The 13454-nt window shown below is 39.1% G+C and overlaps 2 protein-coding genes across 6 annotated transcripts in view; one reads left to right on the top strand and one right to left on the bottom strand.

Annotated features, from left to right (window-relative positions):
- The window catches only part of LOC129729514 (LIM/homeobox protein Lhx3), a 68302-nt gene extending 66911 nt beyond the window's left edge, over positions 1 to 1391 (top strand). For 4 of the 5 annotated variants that reach the window (XM_055688137.1, XM_055688138.1, XM_055688140.1 and 1 more), the window contains one exon: positions 16 to 1391. In XM_055688137.1, the coding sequence (XP_055544112.1) occupies positions 16 to 263 (248 nt within the window). In that variant the 3' untranslated portion in view covers positions 264 to 1391. The remainder of the gene's footprint in view (positions 1 to 15) is intronic. The other variant, XM_055688141.1, reaches the window with a different exon arrangement.
- LOC129729513 (protein phosphatase PHLPP-like protein) lies at positions 1386 to 12508 on the bottom strand. The gene is made up of 8 exons (XM_055688136.1): positions 11585 to 12508; positions 11074 to 11365; positions 10044 to 10330; positions 6946 to 7256; positions 4476 to 4629; positions 4269 to 4406; positions 4053 to 4206; positions 1386 to 3994 (listed from the first exon to the last, which is right to left on the bottom strand). The coding sequence occupies exons 1-8, from the start codon at positions 12110 to 12112 to the stop codon at positions 1446 to 1448; spliced, it is 4413 nt and encodes a 1470-aa protein (XP_055544111.1). The 5' UTR covers positions 12113 to 12508; the 3' UTR covers positions 1386 to 1445.
- Between the last annotated feature and the right edge of the window lie 946 nt (positions 12509 to 13454).

The following is a 13454-nucleotide window of genomic DNA, read 5'->3' as shown; positions in this document are numbered from 1 at the left end:
ACAAAAAATTCCAAGGTCAACCTGTCAACTCGATACACCATGGCGGTCCCCGGGGTCCCCACGGACTGCACGGTAGTGGGGTTTCAGATTTGAGCAACGATTCTAGTCCCGCGCAAGGGTATCCAGATTTTCCACCCAGTCCCGACTCGTGGCTTGGCGAATCCTGTACACCGAATGGAACCGTTCCAACAGTTGTACAACAGTCGGCTCCACCGCCACCACAAACCAACGGTAGCCAAATACCAACCGTGTTACACTATTGAGTCAGTAGGTAGTTTCTGCTAGGATATTCCGACAAAACTTTTGAATGAACACAGGGTATTTGTTGATGGAATTATTCGGATTTTTTTCAACTGTAAACCAGGATAATCTTAGAGCTGTGAATTTACATCACTCGATTTTTTTTTTTGCATTTTTCACAATGCTGTAATTGAAAAAATATCAAGCAAGAAAACAATTCACCAAACTGGAATTTTGAGTAATTCAGTGTAAATCAGTGTTAACTTCCTCTGTATTACATAATTATTTTTGCTTTGTACAAGAGAATATAGCGAATCAATTAATTTATTATTTTTACCTCCCAACAAAGTTTTTTCACAGCTCTAAGGTTTTTTTGGTTTAATCAAATTAATGTATTTTAGTAACGTAACAAGTGAAGGTTGATACTATACAGCTAATTAGTTGATGGTTTGTCATCCGGCACGCTGACAGTGCACATATACACACACACGAAACGCGAGATCTAACTAGTCCAAAAATAAACTTTTTAATGGTGTCTATGATTTTCCAAGAAAGCAACGCTGTTAAGTCTTGTGTGAGCAAATGAACTAGATTTCGAAGTATAATAGAAAGAAAACAACACCCAATGAGTTTCACTATCAAATAGTCTTCTTGTGTTGTATATTTAATGGGGAGTATGGTTCGACATACTAAACGTATGAGTTCCTTTCACAACAAAATTGTACCAAATATATTATTATGTATTGTAGTTCGTTCGTAGATTTAAAATGATAGGTTGTATACTATTTACAAAGCGAATAAACTTTCGGTTTCCAATTTACTTAAAGCTCTAGTCTTGGGCATTGGTTCCTGTATAGAGAAAGAATCAGATTTTTCGAAAACGATACAGCTCCAATTATAGTCGGTTATCAGTTTTACCCTAATCTAAAAGTGTACAAATAATTTTCTTGCCTAATTCCAGTACGGTTGAAAACTGTATATAATCAGAGGAAGAATATTTCATCTTTATGTAATTAACAAGGACACAAAAATTATACAATGCAACCTTAGCTCTAGACAAACCACTAGAATTATAAATCTACTGTGTACATATTTATTTAATTTATTGCTAAATGAAAAAAAAAACAAGACTTACGGATCTTACAAATGAATACATTCCCGTCTCCGTTCATTTACCACAGTTCAGTTGTTACGAATGGATAATCTCACAGTTCTGTCGTTGCAACACCCCAGTATTGCTGCATGCGGCCCCCATCCGGATCAACCGTGTCCAGCTCTATAGCACTGCCCTCAATGTTGGCATCATACCTTTCCTGCAAAGCGGAAAAATCATACTCCAGGTTGTAGGGCATAAGCCGTTGCAATGATCCAAAGTACGCTGCATTCGGACCAGTATTGATTGGTTGCGGTCGAGTTGTATTGTAACGAATAGGCTTGAAGAAATTTTGGGAGGACGACGGTTGAAATGATCTCGTGCTCCCAAAGTGCTTCGAAAGGAAAGGAACCGTTGTTCGTTGTGTATTTCCGATCGTGTTATACCCATCCAAAACAGAGTTTATTCCGCCATTTGTTTCTAAAGCAAGCTGCGGGGAGCTCGAAGACAAAGATCTCATCTGCGGTCTGGTCAAATTTGTCTGCGGCCGTTTTGTGAAAGCCCTCGAAATGGTATTTAGCTCTTTATCGAAAAGAAGTTGGGTATTTTGCTCAAGCATGTACTCCCAACATTTGAACTGCTCCTCGGACATGGCAGAATCAGATTCCTCAACCTCACGCTCTTTCTCCTCTTCGATCCTCGCGCGAACAGCCCGAACCACGCCTCCTCTTAAACTCCTTCGCTCATTCGTCAGATAGGCATTAGATTTTCTACCGTTAGACGTAGTAACATCTAAATATTTTGGTTTCGCTCCGTTCAGGTGTGTTTCGCTACCTGACGTTTGATCACTTTGGCCACTTGGCGATGATCTATCGCTTCTTCCTGATGGGTGCCTCGAAAATGCACTAGATGCACCAGAATGACAACAATTGTTGTTAGATTCACAGCAGCAACCACATTTGCAAAACCCTGATATCACACCACCCGCACTCAAAGGTTTTTTGCGTATCGTTTGTCTTAACTCTCGCATTAGGAAATCAATATCTGTTCCCAGGTTGTTGAATTTCACGATTATAATACTGATATTCTCTTCTGCACCGTAGCTCTGGGCAATATCTTGAACTCGCTTGGCAGCGAGTAAAATATTCTCTTCCTTACGAATTTCCTCAGCAACCGTTTCCATTGTTATCACATCCCATAGTTTTTTGTTTGCTATCACCAGATACTCATCCGCTTCACTTAGCACCACCTCATTTATCTCCGGATCCGGTAACATCACAGGAAAGTTAGCACTCAATCCCAGGCGTCGACGGGGATTTCCAGTTGTCAGCTTAACACAGCGATTATGTTTTATTAATACCGCCAAACTTTCACCAACTGAAGCTACCCGCAATATGAACTTCCTACCATTGGCTGCCTGTGGCAAATAACTCATCACTTCACTTGGAACTTTACTTCTCGATATGTGACACAATATCGCATTGACAGCCTCGTTTTGACCAAGCTGTTTCAGTTCTCGATGAGCCGAAAGCAGTGTGTACTTCATGTAATCGTTTGCCGTTTCCTTTACAGTTCGTTCCTCCAGTAAAATTTTCGGAATCGACTTGATCAGCATCCTTGGAATAACATTGCTAACTTCACCGTCAAACATACCAAACAAGCCCTCCGAATTGCAAAAACCCGGTAACCGCAACTGCGCAATGGATAGCTTCGGTAAACAACCTGGAGTCTCGGTGAAGCCCACTTTCCAGCAGGGTTCATATTCGTCATTCTCCTGATAAGAACCAGGAGCAGAGGGAAGTGATGGTCTGTTTTTGCCGGAGACATCCACCAAACTCATCGGTCGCTGTGATCGGCAAGCCTGTAATTGGTAGGGATCCACTTGCAGTTGACTGTTGCTCGAGAGATCCAAAAATTGCAGTTGTTTTGATACAATAGACACCATGTTAATCTTATCCAACTGATTGTGTGCAAGATCCAAAACACGGAGACTGGTGCTCTTGGCTAGCGCTGGCACCGTTTGCAGCTGATTTGAGTGGACTCTTAAAACGCGCAATGTATGAAGAGTTGTTAGATTTTCTGGCAAATGTCTCAGTTTGTTGCCCGATATCACTAGCTCTTCCAACTCTCCCCAACAGGTTATGCAGGTTTCCGGCAGCGTCGTAAGCAGATTGTAACCTAGGTGAAGAATTTTTAACCGCGTGAGGCATATCAAAGAATCGAGAACACGATCCGAGAGGCTGTTATGTGTAGCGTAAAGCCTTTCCAAGTTGCAATTTGTTCCGAAGATAATGGGTAGAGTCATCAGCTTGTTACTAGATATGTTCAGTATGGTGAGTCTTTCACAGGCAATAAAAAAGTTTTCCGGAAGGTCTTCGATGGCGTTACATTGGAGGTAAAGTTTCTGAAGCGGCAGCTTACGCTTAACCATAGGTGGAAAGCTTGTTAGATTGTTGTATGCCAAGTGAAGGGTCATAATTTTCGCATGTTCGTTGTTGAGTAGATGTTCCGATATCACATTGAGCTGATTATTGTTAGCGTACAGAGTTCGAAGTTGATGGCAACCGACCAGCCACTCTGGAAGCTCACGAAGACAGTTGAAGCTGATATCGATGTGTTTGAGATTCGTTGGGGTTGCCCTAACCGATATTTTGGTAAGATCTGCGGCAGAAATAAAATTGCTTCAACGTGATAAACTCAATTGAAAATCTATACTCACTATTATTTCCGGCAATCAACGAGTGCAAATGACGACCGTTCAGTGTCAGCTCGACCAAGTTGTTTCTGCAACACTGTATAGTCTCTAACTTATCTAAAGCCGAGAGGTCCATAACCTCTATCGAGTTCTCACTGACATCAAGTTGGGTTAGAAGCTAAACGAATTTAAAAAAAGTTAATGTACGCGTCAGCCAAAAATATTTATTAGTGAAGGTACCCCATAATTGCCTAGAATGATGCTGCCCTTTAACTGATTTCCTCGAAGATTAACCTTTGTCAAGGTGGCGTCGATCTTGTAATCATCCTTTTCCAGCGAATCCCTCCTACTACTGCTCCGGAGAGAATCATTTCTCTGCTGCAAAAAAAAAACTTCTTTTACACGACACGACTAAAGCGCGATTAACCAACCCTTTATGATACTTACGAAAATACCCGTAGGTCGCATGTTGTTCACCATGAATGAAGGCAATCTTTCTAATTGGTTGTAAGCTACATTCAAAATCCTCAAATTGGTCAACCTATGCAAGGAATTTGGCAATTCTAGCAGTTCATTCTTTTCGAGTATCAACTCCTCCAAACTGAAATATTACAAAGGAATTGCTGTTGTAATAAACAAACTACTCATATTTGTGTGGTTTTTCACTTGACTTGACTGGAGCAACCAAATGTGGCATAAATTAGTTCCACCGTGAGGCCTTTTAAAAATGAATATTAATGACTGCAACGCTACTTTTTTCGCCTACGGAAAAGCAAATCCGAAGCAAAATTGAAAATGCAACGATCATACACAGCGATTGTACGTACAACGATACAGTTTCACTAGTTGCGCTTAGCGCCAGTTTCTTTTTCTTCCCACTGGTGACCAAAAACTAACAAACAATAAGTGATTGATCAACACTGGTTTGCTATATACACTTGTAGGAATAGGAAACGTTAACATTTGCGATTTTGCATCTGGAAAAGTCGGCGAATTAGCAATAGGTTGCATTCCATTCTCCGGTCCATCAATGCACTTTTGTTTGTGTATTTTCAAAATTTTTACAGAGATCACTTTACACTTTATATTTATACTTTCAATCTTCTTCGCTTTTTATTTCTATCACTTCCGCTTATCATTTTTCTTAATACCGTAAGCACTGAAGAAAACTCTATGACGGAGTTAAAATACGTGTCTGCGTATTGCGAAAAGTGATAGAATTAACAAGTGAAGAAGATTAAAAGTGTAATGTAAAGTGCAAATTTATTAACTTTTTAATTTATTGTTAAACTAACTCTTCGCACTTTTAATTACATTTTGAAAAATAAATGAATTCATTCTATCAGCACATAGCGTGAATATGCTTGAAGGTCGAGTTGTATTTGATGTACCATTTAAAAAATAACATTCTAGAAAAAAAATCATTACTTAGGATTATACCAATTAAAAGTGCGAGAAATGGTAAAAATATATTCACATTATTATTGATAAAAAATATTCATTATCATAACAAGTGGTAAATACCTGCAGTTTCAGATTACACTATAATGTTTGTTCACTATTTCTGAGAACCCTCGTATAGCAAAGGGTTGTCCTTGCTCAACGTTAACGTATGGCTGAACTATCTGTTGAGATCTTCACGGTTTCATGCCACAGCTTTCGTTTCTGCCGTTGGCACAGGTGTATACAAAGCACTGAACATTTCACTAACATTGCCTGGATGTTTCTAAACCGTCAACTCGAATCGTGATTTTCCCCTTTTTTGTATGTTTTTTCATAAAACAAACAGTTTTAGACAATCTTTAGACACATAACTTGTTGTAATTTGTTTCCAATTTCAACTAAACGAAGCATCACATCATTTTGTTTTGATTTACGACGTTAGTTACAGACAACTGTCGTCGAATATACTTGCTCTACTGCAACTTAAAGCGATTTTATTAAACGAAAACTCACTGCGAAAAACCTTCAACTGAACGGTTAGAAAAACCGCGAAACACTAACGCGTCCACCGTGAAGAAGATTCCACACGCCATAAGGCACGCGGCACACCCGCTGATTCAGCTTGGAGCAGTGCATGCCGACGGTTTTTGGACATGACTGAAAGCAGTACAACATGATCTCTTTTTAGATTAAATGATCTTCATCATATGAAATTTCATAGAAATTTGTGTGATTTAGTTAGTTATCCAACGTTTCCTAATAACAAAAATAAATTTGCCGCACTGGTTCAAACAATAATGATCTACCCTTTATTCGGACCATTTGAAGGCGCAATAAGCAGTCCAGTCGGCGGTGCAGCTCTTGCAAGACAATCGTTTCCTCTTTCCAATTGGATAACTTTTGGAAAATTGTACGTTAGTTATGCCACATACAGAGAAAAGTGTGCGCCATACTAGCTTAGGCGGTGGGCTTGCTTAGCTAGGGTTAAATGTGGTTTGAATTGCAGCAGGGTATTAGTAAAATTGCTAACAAAATTTGGTTACTTACTACATGATCGATCTTCATTGAGCTCAACATTCGAACAGCAAACATTCAAAATGAGAATTCATTATAAATCAATAATCAGTAATAGTAATTTCACTATCGAATTTTCACTTTCGATAAGTTAGTAAAAGTTTAGTTAAATAAATCAAAAATAGATAGCTAAAAATTTGTCTAATTTGGAATACCTACGGGTAAATTTCTTGCTTTTATTTGAAGATTAAGTTTCGTAGATGAAAGTCAAAGCTAAAATGTTAAAATGAAATATTCTCATTTTGGTAAGCTTTCCATAGCATATGATAAACTAATCGACCCGTTGCTGTGTACGTCATGATAGAAACTGGTGCGCCTAAAGGTAGACCATCGAAACAAATATAAACGCACACACGCTACAGAGCTCCACAGCTGTTATACTGTTATACTCTATACTTACCACATCAACAGAGCTATCCTTTCCGGTAGTTTTCTGATTTCGTTTTCTTCCAAATCCAGCAGAGTTAGATTCCGCAGATTGAACAGGCTGTCTGGAAAACTTTTCAGCCCATTGCTGTTCAACCTCAGCACTCGCAGCTCAGTAAATTCCCCTAATGCCCGCAGCGCTAACTCCTGCAGTTTGTTCTTTCCTGCCAACAATTCCACAACATTAGCCGACGATTGCATGAAAATTTCTGGAATCTGTTGTAGACCGGATTCTCCGAGATCCAAACGCCTTGTATCTCCATCTCCAGTGTCATCAATTTTCGTCTGAAATGAACAGAAGCACCGTTTAAGTTCGACCTCATCCAACATTGCTGGTTACTAACATCTTCTAGCACTTTGATGTCGTCAAGCTGATCTAAATCAATCTCCAAGGAGTCTAGTTCAATGGTCTCCACATCGGAGAAAGTAACGCGACTCTTATTCGATTTTATACTACTAGTTCCATCATTTGTTTTGATGATGCACTTATTCGATACCATTTTGTCCGTTACTTTTCTGTCGAAAAATGCTCACGCAGAGAATAGATGATCACCGTTCCGTACCCATTGTAGAACTAAGTTAGAGCTAGACTTGGAGACCTCGATCAGTAGCGATCGTCATTAGGGTTTCCCGAATAGACACTACCTATGCTACCACGGGTGTGCGCACAAGTAGCGCATCAAACCCAAAGAAGCATGCGACAAATTGCGTTCACATATGTACGATAGGGTGAATCAAATTATGAACCTTATGGAAAATCAAAACATTGAGACTATTGCAAATGCTCCTGGTTTATTTGAGGTTATTTATTACGAAAGGATTAGAAATCAGATGAAAAATATTCAGATACTGATAATAAGCAGAAATACGAAGACAGAGGAATAACTGTAGAAATGCATCATTTTGAAACATTCTAACGCAAATACACGAAACATTTTCAACTGTAGCTATTTACTGCGTCTTGAAACCATGATTTTTTTACATAAAATTATCAATTTGCGTCTGGTGGTTGCCCTACTTGGAAGAAAGACTTCGCCGTAACGACGGGGATAAACTATTTTGATTGTTCTTTTTCTGTTTAAATTTCTAGATGCAAATGAAATAAGACCAGTGGTGGGCACCATTCCGCTAATTCGCTAATTCGCTAATTAGCGACGCTAAAATTCAGTTAGCGATTTAGCGATTTCGCTAATTTTTGACCTGGTTAGCGAAACTGTTAGCGTCGCTAAAATTTTGGCCTTCGAAACGCTAATCGCTAATTCGCTAAATTTTGTGGAGAAGCGACAATAGAAATATTCAGAAAAACTGTGAATTGCTGATGGCTCTTGTCAGTTTTTTTACCCTAGAACGGAGTTCCAGTTATCGTACAAGCCACAGGAGCATTTTGAAAAACAAGCACAAGGTCTAGATTGAATTTTTGGCACACCAAGAACTTTGATGAATTGCAATGCGCTTGAAATTATGACAACTTTGGTTTTATTTTTTCGATTCAGATAATAATTGAATTTCCATGAAAACATTCCTAAGAGTATCAATTTTCAATGCAAGCTAAATAACTTTTGTTATTCTTGTTTTTACAAAAACAAATATGAATACCGTTTCGTGAACCTCTTACTGCAAATAGCTTTAAAAAGTAATTGTTATCGTTTATTCAACCAAAACAGATCAAAGTGGTCCAAATCTTACAAAACATGAGCAATAAATATAGCGATATGACTATTTACATATTAATGAGTTAGCGATTAGCGATTAGCAAAAGTTCCGCTAATGTGGGTTTAGCGTTTAGCGTTTAGCGATTATCGAGCTAAATTTTCCGGTTAGCGACTTAGCGATTAGCGTCGCTAAATTTTCGGTTAGCGGTGCCCACCACTGAATAAGACTAATCTTTGAGAATTATAGAAATATAAAAATGCAACAAAAATTCGGAGTTCTGTTTGTGGCAAACATAAAAATTAAGATCTCATATTAAACACTTGACCATCGTTCAACGAACCGGTTGTCATGCGATCTGACAGACCAACACTTCTGCCATATGACCGTCAAAACCATCCGCTGGAACCATTACGTTATTTTCTGCTATGACAGTATCACGAGACAAGACGTAATTGCCAATTTATTGTCAAAATGCATCATAATTTTATTCGGTAACTTTCTGTCCGTTGACCGCACAATGGCAAGCGAGATGAGCTTTTTTAAACGAATACCTACAGGGTTTTGAGCATTAAGTAGCACACTGGCACGGTTCGATGACTTCGATTCGTATAGATAAATGTTATGAAATTGAAAACGAACAGGTATACAAAACCTTACTCTCAATAGCATTTGCTGAGAAATTAATCTTAATACTTTATAATCGAAATATAATTTCTACAAATGTCAATCTTTAAAAAAACGTTTTTCAGGCAACAAACTGCTGTTACATAACATTTCTCCTTTATATACAAATAAAAATGTATGAGTTAAAATTTTTTGATAGACATTAAAGCATACGTAGGTATATGTAGTGAAGGCATACTCTCATGCGTGTCTGGCTGCCTTGATCCGTGACCGTAAAATGCAGATACTCCCCCGTGACTTTGTGCCAGGTGTTTGTACCTTGTTGTACTCTTTGTAGACAGACTGAGTGATCAAAGAGGAAGAGGCCCACCACAATAACTCTGGGCCCAACTGTACGACGCTACGCCTCTGGAAGCGAAACATTTGTATAATTCGCATTAAAGCAGAGATAAATAACTATTTTCGTATTGCAATGAAATAGCACACAATATTGAAAGAAACCTTTTAAAATTAAAATTGCCATATTCAACTCCATACCTAATGTATTGTGTCGAAGCAACAACAGGTGATGGACAGTTATCGGTTTCTTTCAATCTGAAGCAAACGTTTCTTTTTCGTTTGCCGCATGAAAATGACGGTACCTGACTTGTAACGCTTGGCTGATCATTAACTTAATCAATTTACCAATCAAAAATGCTAGCGGTATTTGGTTAATTATTTCAATTTATCACCTAATGTAACTAAAAAGCGCAAGTTATACTAACCAACAAACAAATCATAAAACATACATCTTACCTCAGCAAACCAACCACTCCATAGGTCACGTTCCCAGGATTCTTCGAATCCAAGAAACAGAACCGTCTCACGATCGTTGATTGACTGCATGCTGCTGTTACTGTGGTAGAGATGGGGGGTGCTAGTGCTGTCCAAGAACCGACCAAGGTTTTCTCTCATGTCGCTTCCGCTGCTATTCTCAGATGACTTTGGCACTATTTTTATGATTAGACGATTGTGGTCCGGCGCGTGCTCGAAGATGTCGGCTCCAGTCAGGTTGTACACTTCCGGTGACATGCCGAAGCTCGCTGCGAAATGAGTATATTTCCATTGTTCTGTTAAATCATGGGTACAACCACGTCATTGAGATGATTCATCTTTTTGAGCTCGACGATGCATTAATTATTATTCGTCTAATTCAAAGTGAAGTTGTGTTTAGCACTTTGATCATATGAAGCGATACATTTTGTTTTGTTAAGCAAAGTAACATTTTAAAAATTAAAAAACAATCGAGCTTTTTTTTATTTAGGCATTTTTTTTCCTATCAGGAAGTTTCAAGAAAACATTCCATCAGGAAAATAACAACAACAACAATATCGCACGCTTAGCCTTGGGGCTTATAGCGGTCTCGATCAACTAGATTAGGTGAGAGGATTCGTTATCGATATTGTTTTTGGCACATTTTGCATGTGTAAGATTAAGTACAACGATACACCGTGCCCCAGTGCTGAGTCGAGAAAATTTCCAGCTCGAAAAGATCCTCGACTCGATCGGGAATCGAACCCGATATCACAACCGTGTGGGAGAGCTAGCCGACCGACATCGCTAACCACAGAACCACGGAGACCACGGGGTATGGAAAATAAACATATTTTGAATACCTCATTTTCGACTTGCATAAGTAGCAGGCTATAACTTTTCGAGCAAAAAAATGCTTCAAAACATGACGCTAAAATGTAATGATGAATCGAGTTGTGTTGGAAAGAGCATAACTCTATCGAAAAATGCTGATGATGTTCTTGAACCAAATAACGTATACGTGATAACGTACCTGGAAATACAATTAGCTTGCTTCCTACAATCGCCAAATATCGTTTTCTCCACTGGGGAAAAACCAGCCCTTTTAAAATCTCCACCGACCCTGACCGCAACACTCCCTTGCACATTGGAATCTCCGAAGGTCCGATGTGGAAACGAAACAAATGCTTCAACTCCGGATCAATGCCGAGACGGCCCCTACGGGATTCATCTACATAACCCAATGATTTGAGAAACTCTTCCTGCACCAACAATGGATATTCATTTTCCTCCAGCCTACGTGTTTTTGAGCCGCCGATTTGAACCTGTAAAATAAACCCAATCTTATTTCCCGAAATCAAATACAGTTTTTCGTAAAAAAAACTGTAAAGATTTGCAGGATTTAATTTATAATTTACTATTCATTTATTCACGAAGAATATGGGTCAACCACATGGTATCCATCCCAAAATTGTAATTTTACAAGACTTTTTAAAAATATTACAGCAATCTACAATCTTCTTTTCGCGTTTTTGACATCTTACCCACAGCGTATACTCCATCGGCAGGTTCATATCTTTCACAACATCAAGTGTGGTTGAGGTTGTGACCACATGTATCATCCGACTGGGGTCCTCTAGACTTACATCACTTCGATCGGGACCGCAATAGACTCGTATCCAACCGCTGGTATTCCACAGAAGCGACATCTTCGACAACGTCAAGTTCACTGGTTTCGCACCAGTGGAGTTGATGCTGGATCCACTTTTACCATATTCTACACTTTTATTCAACCAGGTACTACTGCTACCATTGCAGTTTGTAGTGCACACACTACTGCTTCTATTATTATTGCTATCACTATCACATGAACTAGTCGACTTATCATAATTAATCTCAGCACTCACGATGATACGATTAGAATCCGGTTTCTGCTGATGCTGCAATTTCGCATTTCTTCGTTGTTTGATCGAACGCAGAGTTCCGTTGGTATGCACCTGTTTGGGCTTGACTCCGGCGCCACAGCTCATTATCAGGTCTTGCCTGGCAGAACTAAAGCTTACGATCTCCATCGTTTCGTTCTGTTTGCACTTTAACGAAGTTTAGAATACTCGTTTAGAAAACACAAAATTGATTGCACAATTCAATTCATAGTAGAACACCTGTTGTAAATCTATACACCCTTTTACCCATTGCTTATTTATCAGTTCTCACGATTAGCATTTCCAAATTATTCCATTCTCACTGAACCACGGTGCACTTCCGAACTTGTCAATGACCCCGTTTCTGTAAATGATCTAGTTAAACCACAAAACGGTACATTCTACATATCGCACAATGTCATTCCGCTAAGTATTTGTTCGCGGCGGGGTGACTAAAACCAACTGTATCAGTAGTAAACCGTCCACTCCAATATGTATATTAAAAAATAGAAACACCTTCCCTGACGGAACAACGCACCGACTCGGCTCGCGTCTGGTGTTAGACTGGACTGTCCATCATCACTGTCATCAGCGCGCGGGGGCTCAAAGCTGGACGGCTTCAAGATAAACCAAGAGCCATAACACACCACGTAGGTAGGAATAAACCAAATGACCGAGAAAGGTACAAAGCGAAAACTACAGAAATACCCTCATATACTTGGACGAGGTAACGACGAGCGTACGAAAATGTAATTCAAATTTAAAACAAAACGCGTCATGCTTCACCTGGCGCGTTGGTCGCTGCTGACCGCGTATCTACCATGCAGTGGAAACGACTGCTTCGACGAAAAGCCGAAGTATCATGAGCGTTTGATTGGATGTTGCACTGGGTACATGTGAAGTGGTTACAAAGAATGTGGAAAGAGTTTTCGGGAATCGCAAAAGAGGAACCACTTTTGATAAGTACAAACTATTAACGAAAAGTATGTATGCCATATGTTCTATCTCATTCTAGATTTAATGGCTTTAATGCGCTCGAAAATCAAAACTAGTTTAACAACTGCAAAACATTGATGCTAAAGCAGTTTAACACCATAACATACCTGTTAACCCATTTTAACCGACCCAAAGCGACCCTCTGTAAAGGTGAGAATCATAACAAATATTTCGTCCCTCCAGTGCGAACTAACCAACGTTCTGCTCCAGTGAGCCTTTTATCCATGATTCTGAATAGTTGCAATCTTTATTGCGGGATAAAGGTGGCTAGCGAATCAGAATTGTGTTTTTTTCTATTTTTTGCTAAAAATAGTCGTAAAATCGCCACAAATATCTGAAAGAACGTGAGAGTATGAATACATAACTTGTTGGTACGATGCCCACAAAGGAAAATGATCAAGTGGAAGCGGCCGATTATCGGAATATTCATTTTTCACTTACCAAATGCATTTTTCAATATGAGTATTTTCTTTGTAACGTTGGTTTTTTGTGCGAA

The sequence above is a fragment of the Wyeomyia smithii genome, chromosome 3 (assembly GCF_029784165.1).
Source record: "Wyeomyia smithii strain HCP4-BCI-WySm-NY-G18 chromosome 3, ASM2978416v1, whole genome shotgun sequence".
NCBI lineage: Eukaryota > Metazoa > Arthropoda > Insecta > Diptera > Culicidae > Wyeomyia > Wyeomyia smithii.
This window is presented reverse-complemented; position numbering and strand designations above follow the sequence as displayed.

Coding starts and splice junctions, on each gene's coding strand:
- LOC129729513 (XM_055688136.1), bottom strand. CDS start 12,112: ATGGAGATCGTAAGCTTTAGTTCTGCCAGGCAAGACCTGATAATGAGC. Junction 11,366..11,584: donor CGATGGAGTATACGCTGTGG/GTAAGATGTCAA, acceptor TTTATTTTACAG/GTTCAAATCGGCGGCTCAAA. Junction 4,630..6,945: donor AGGATAGCTCTGTTGATGTG/GTAAGTATAGAG, acceptor GTAATATTTCAG/TTTGGAGGAGTTGATACTCG.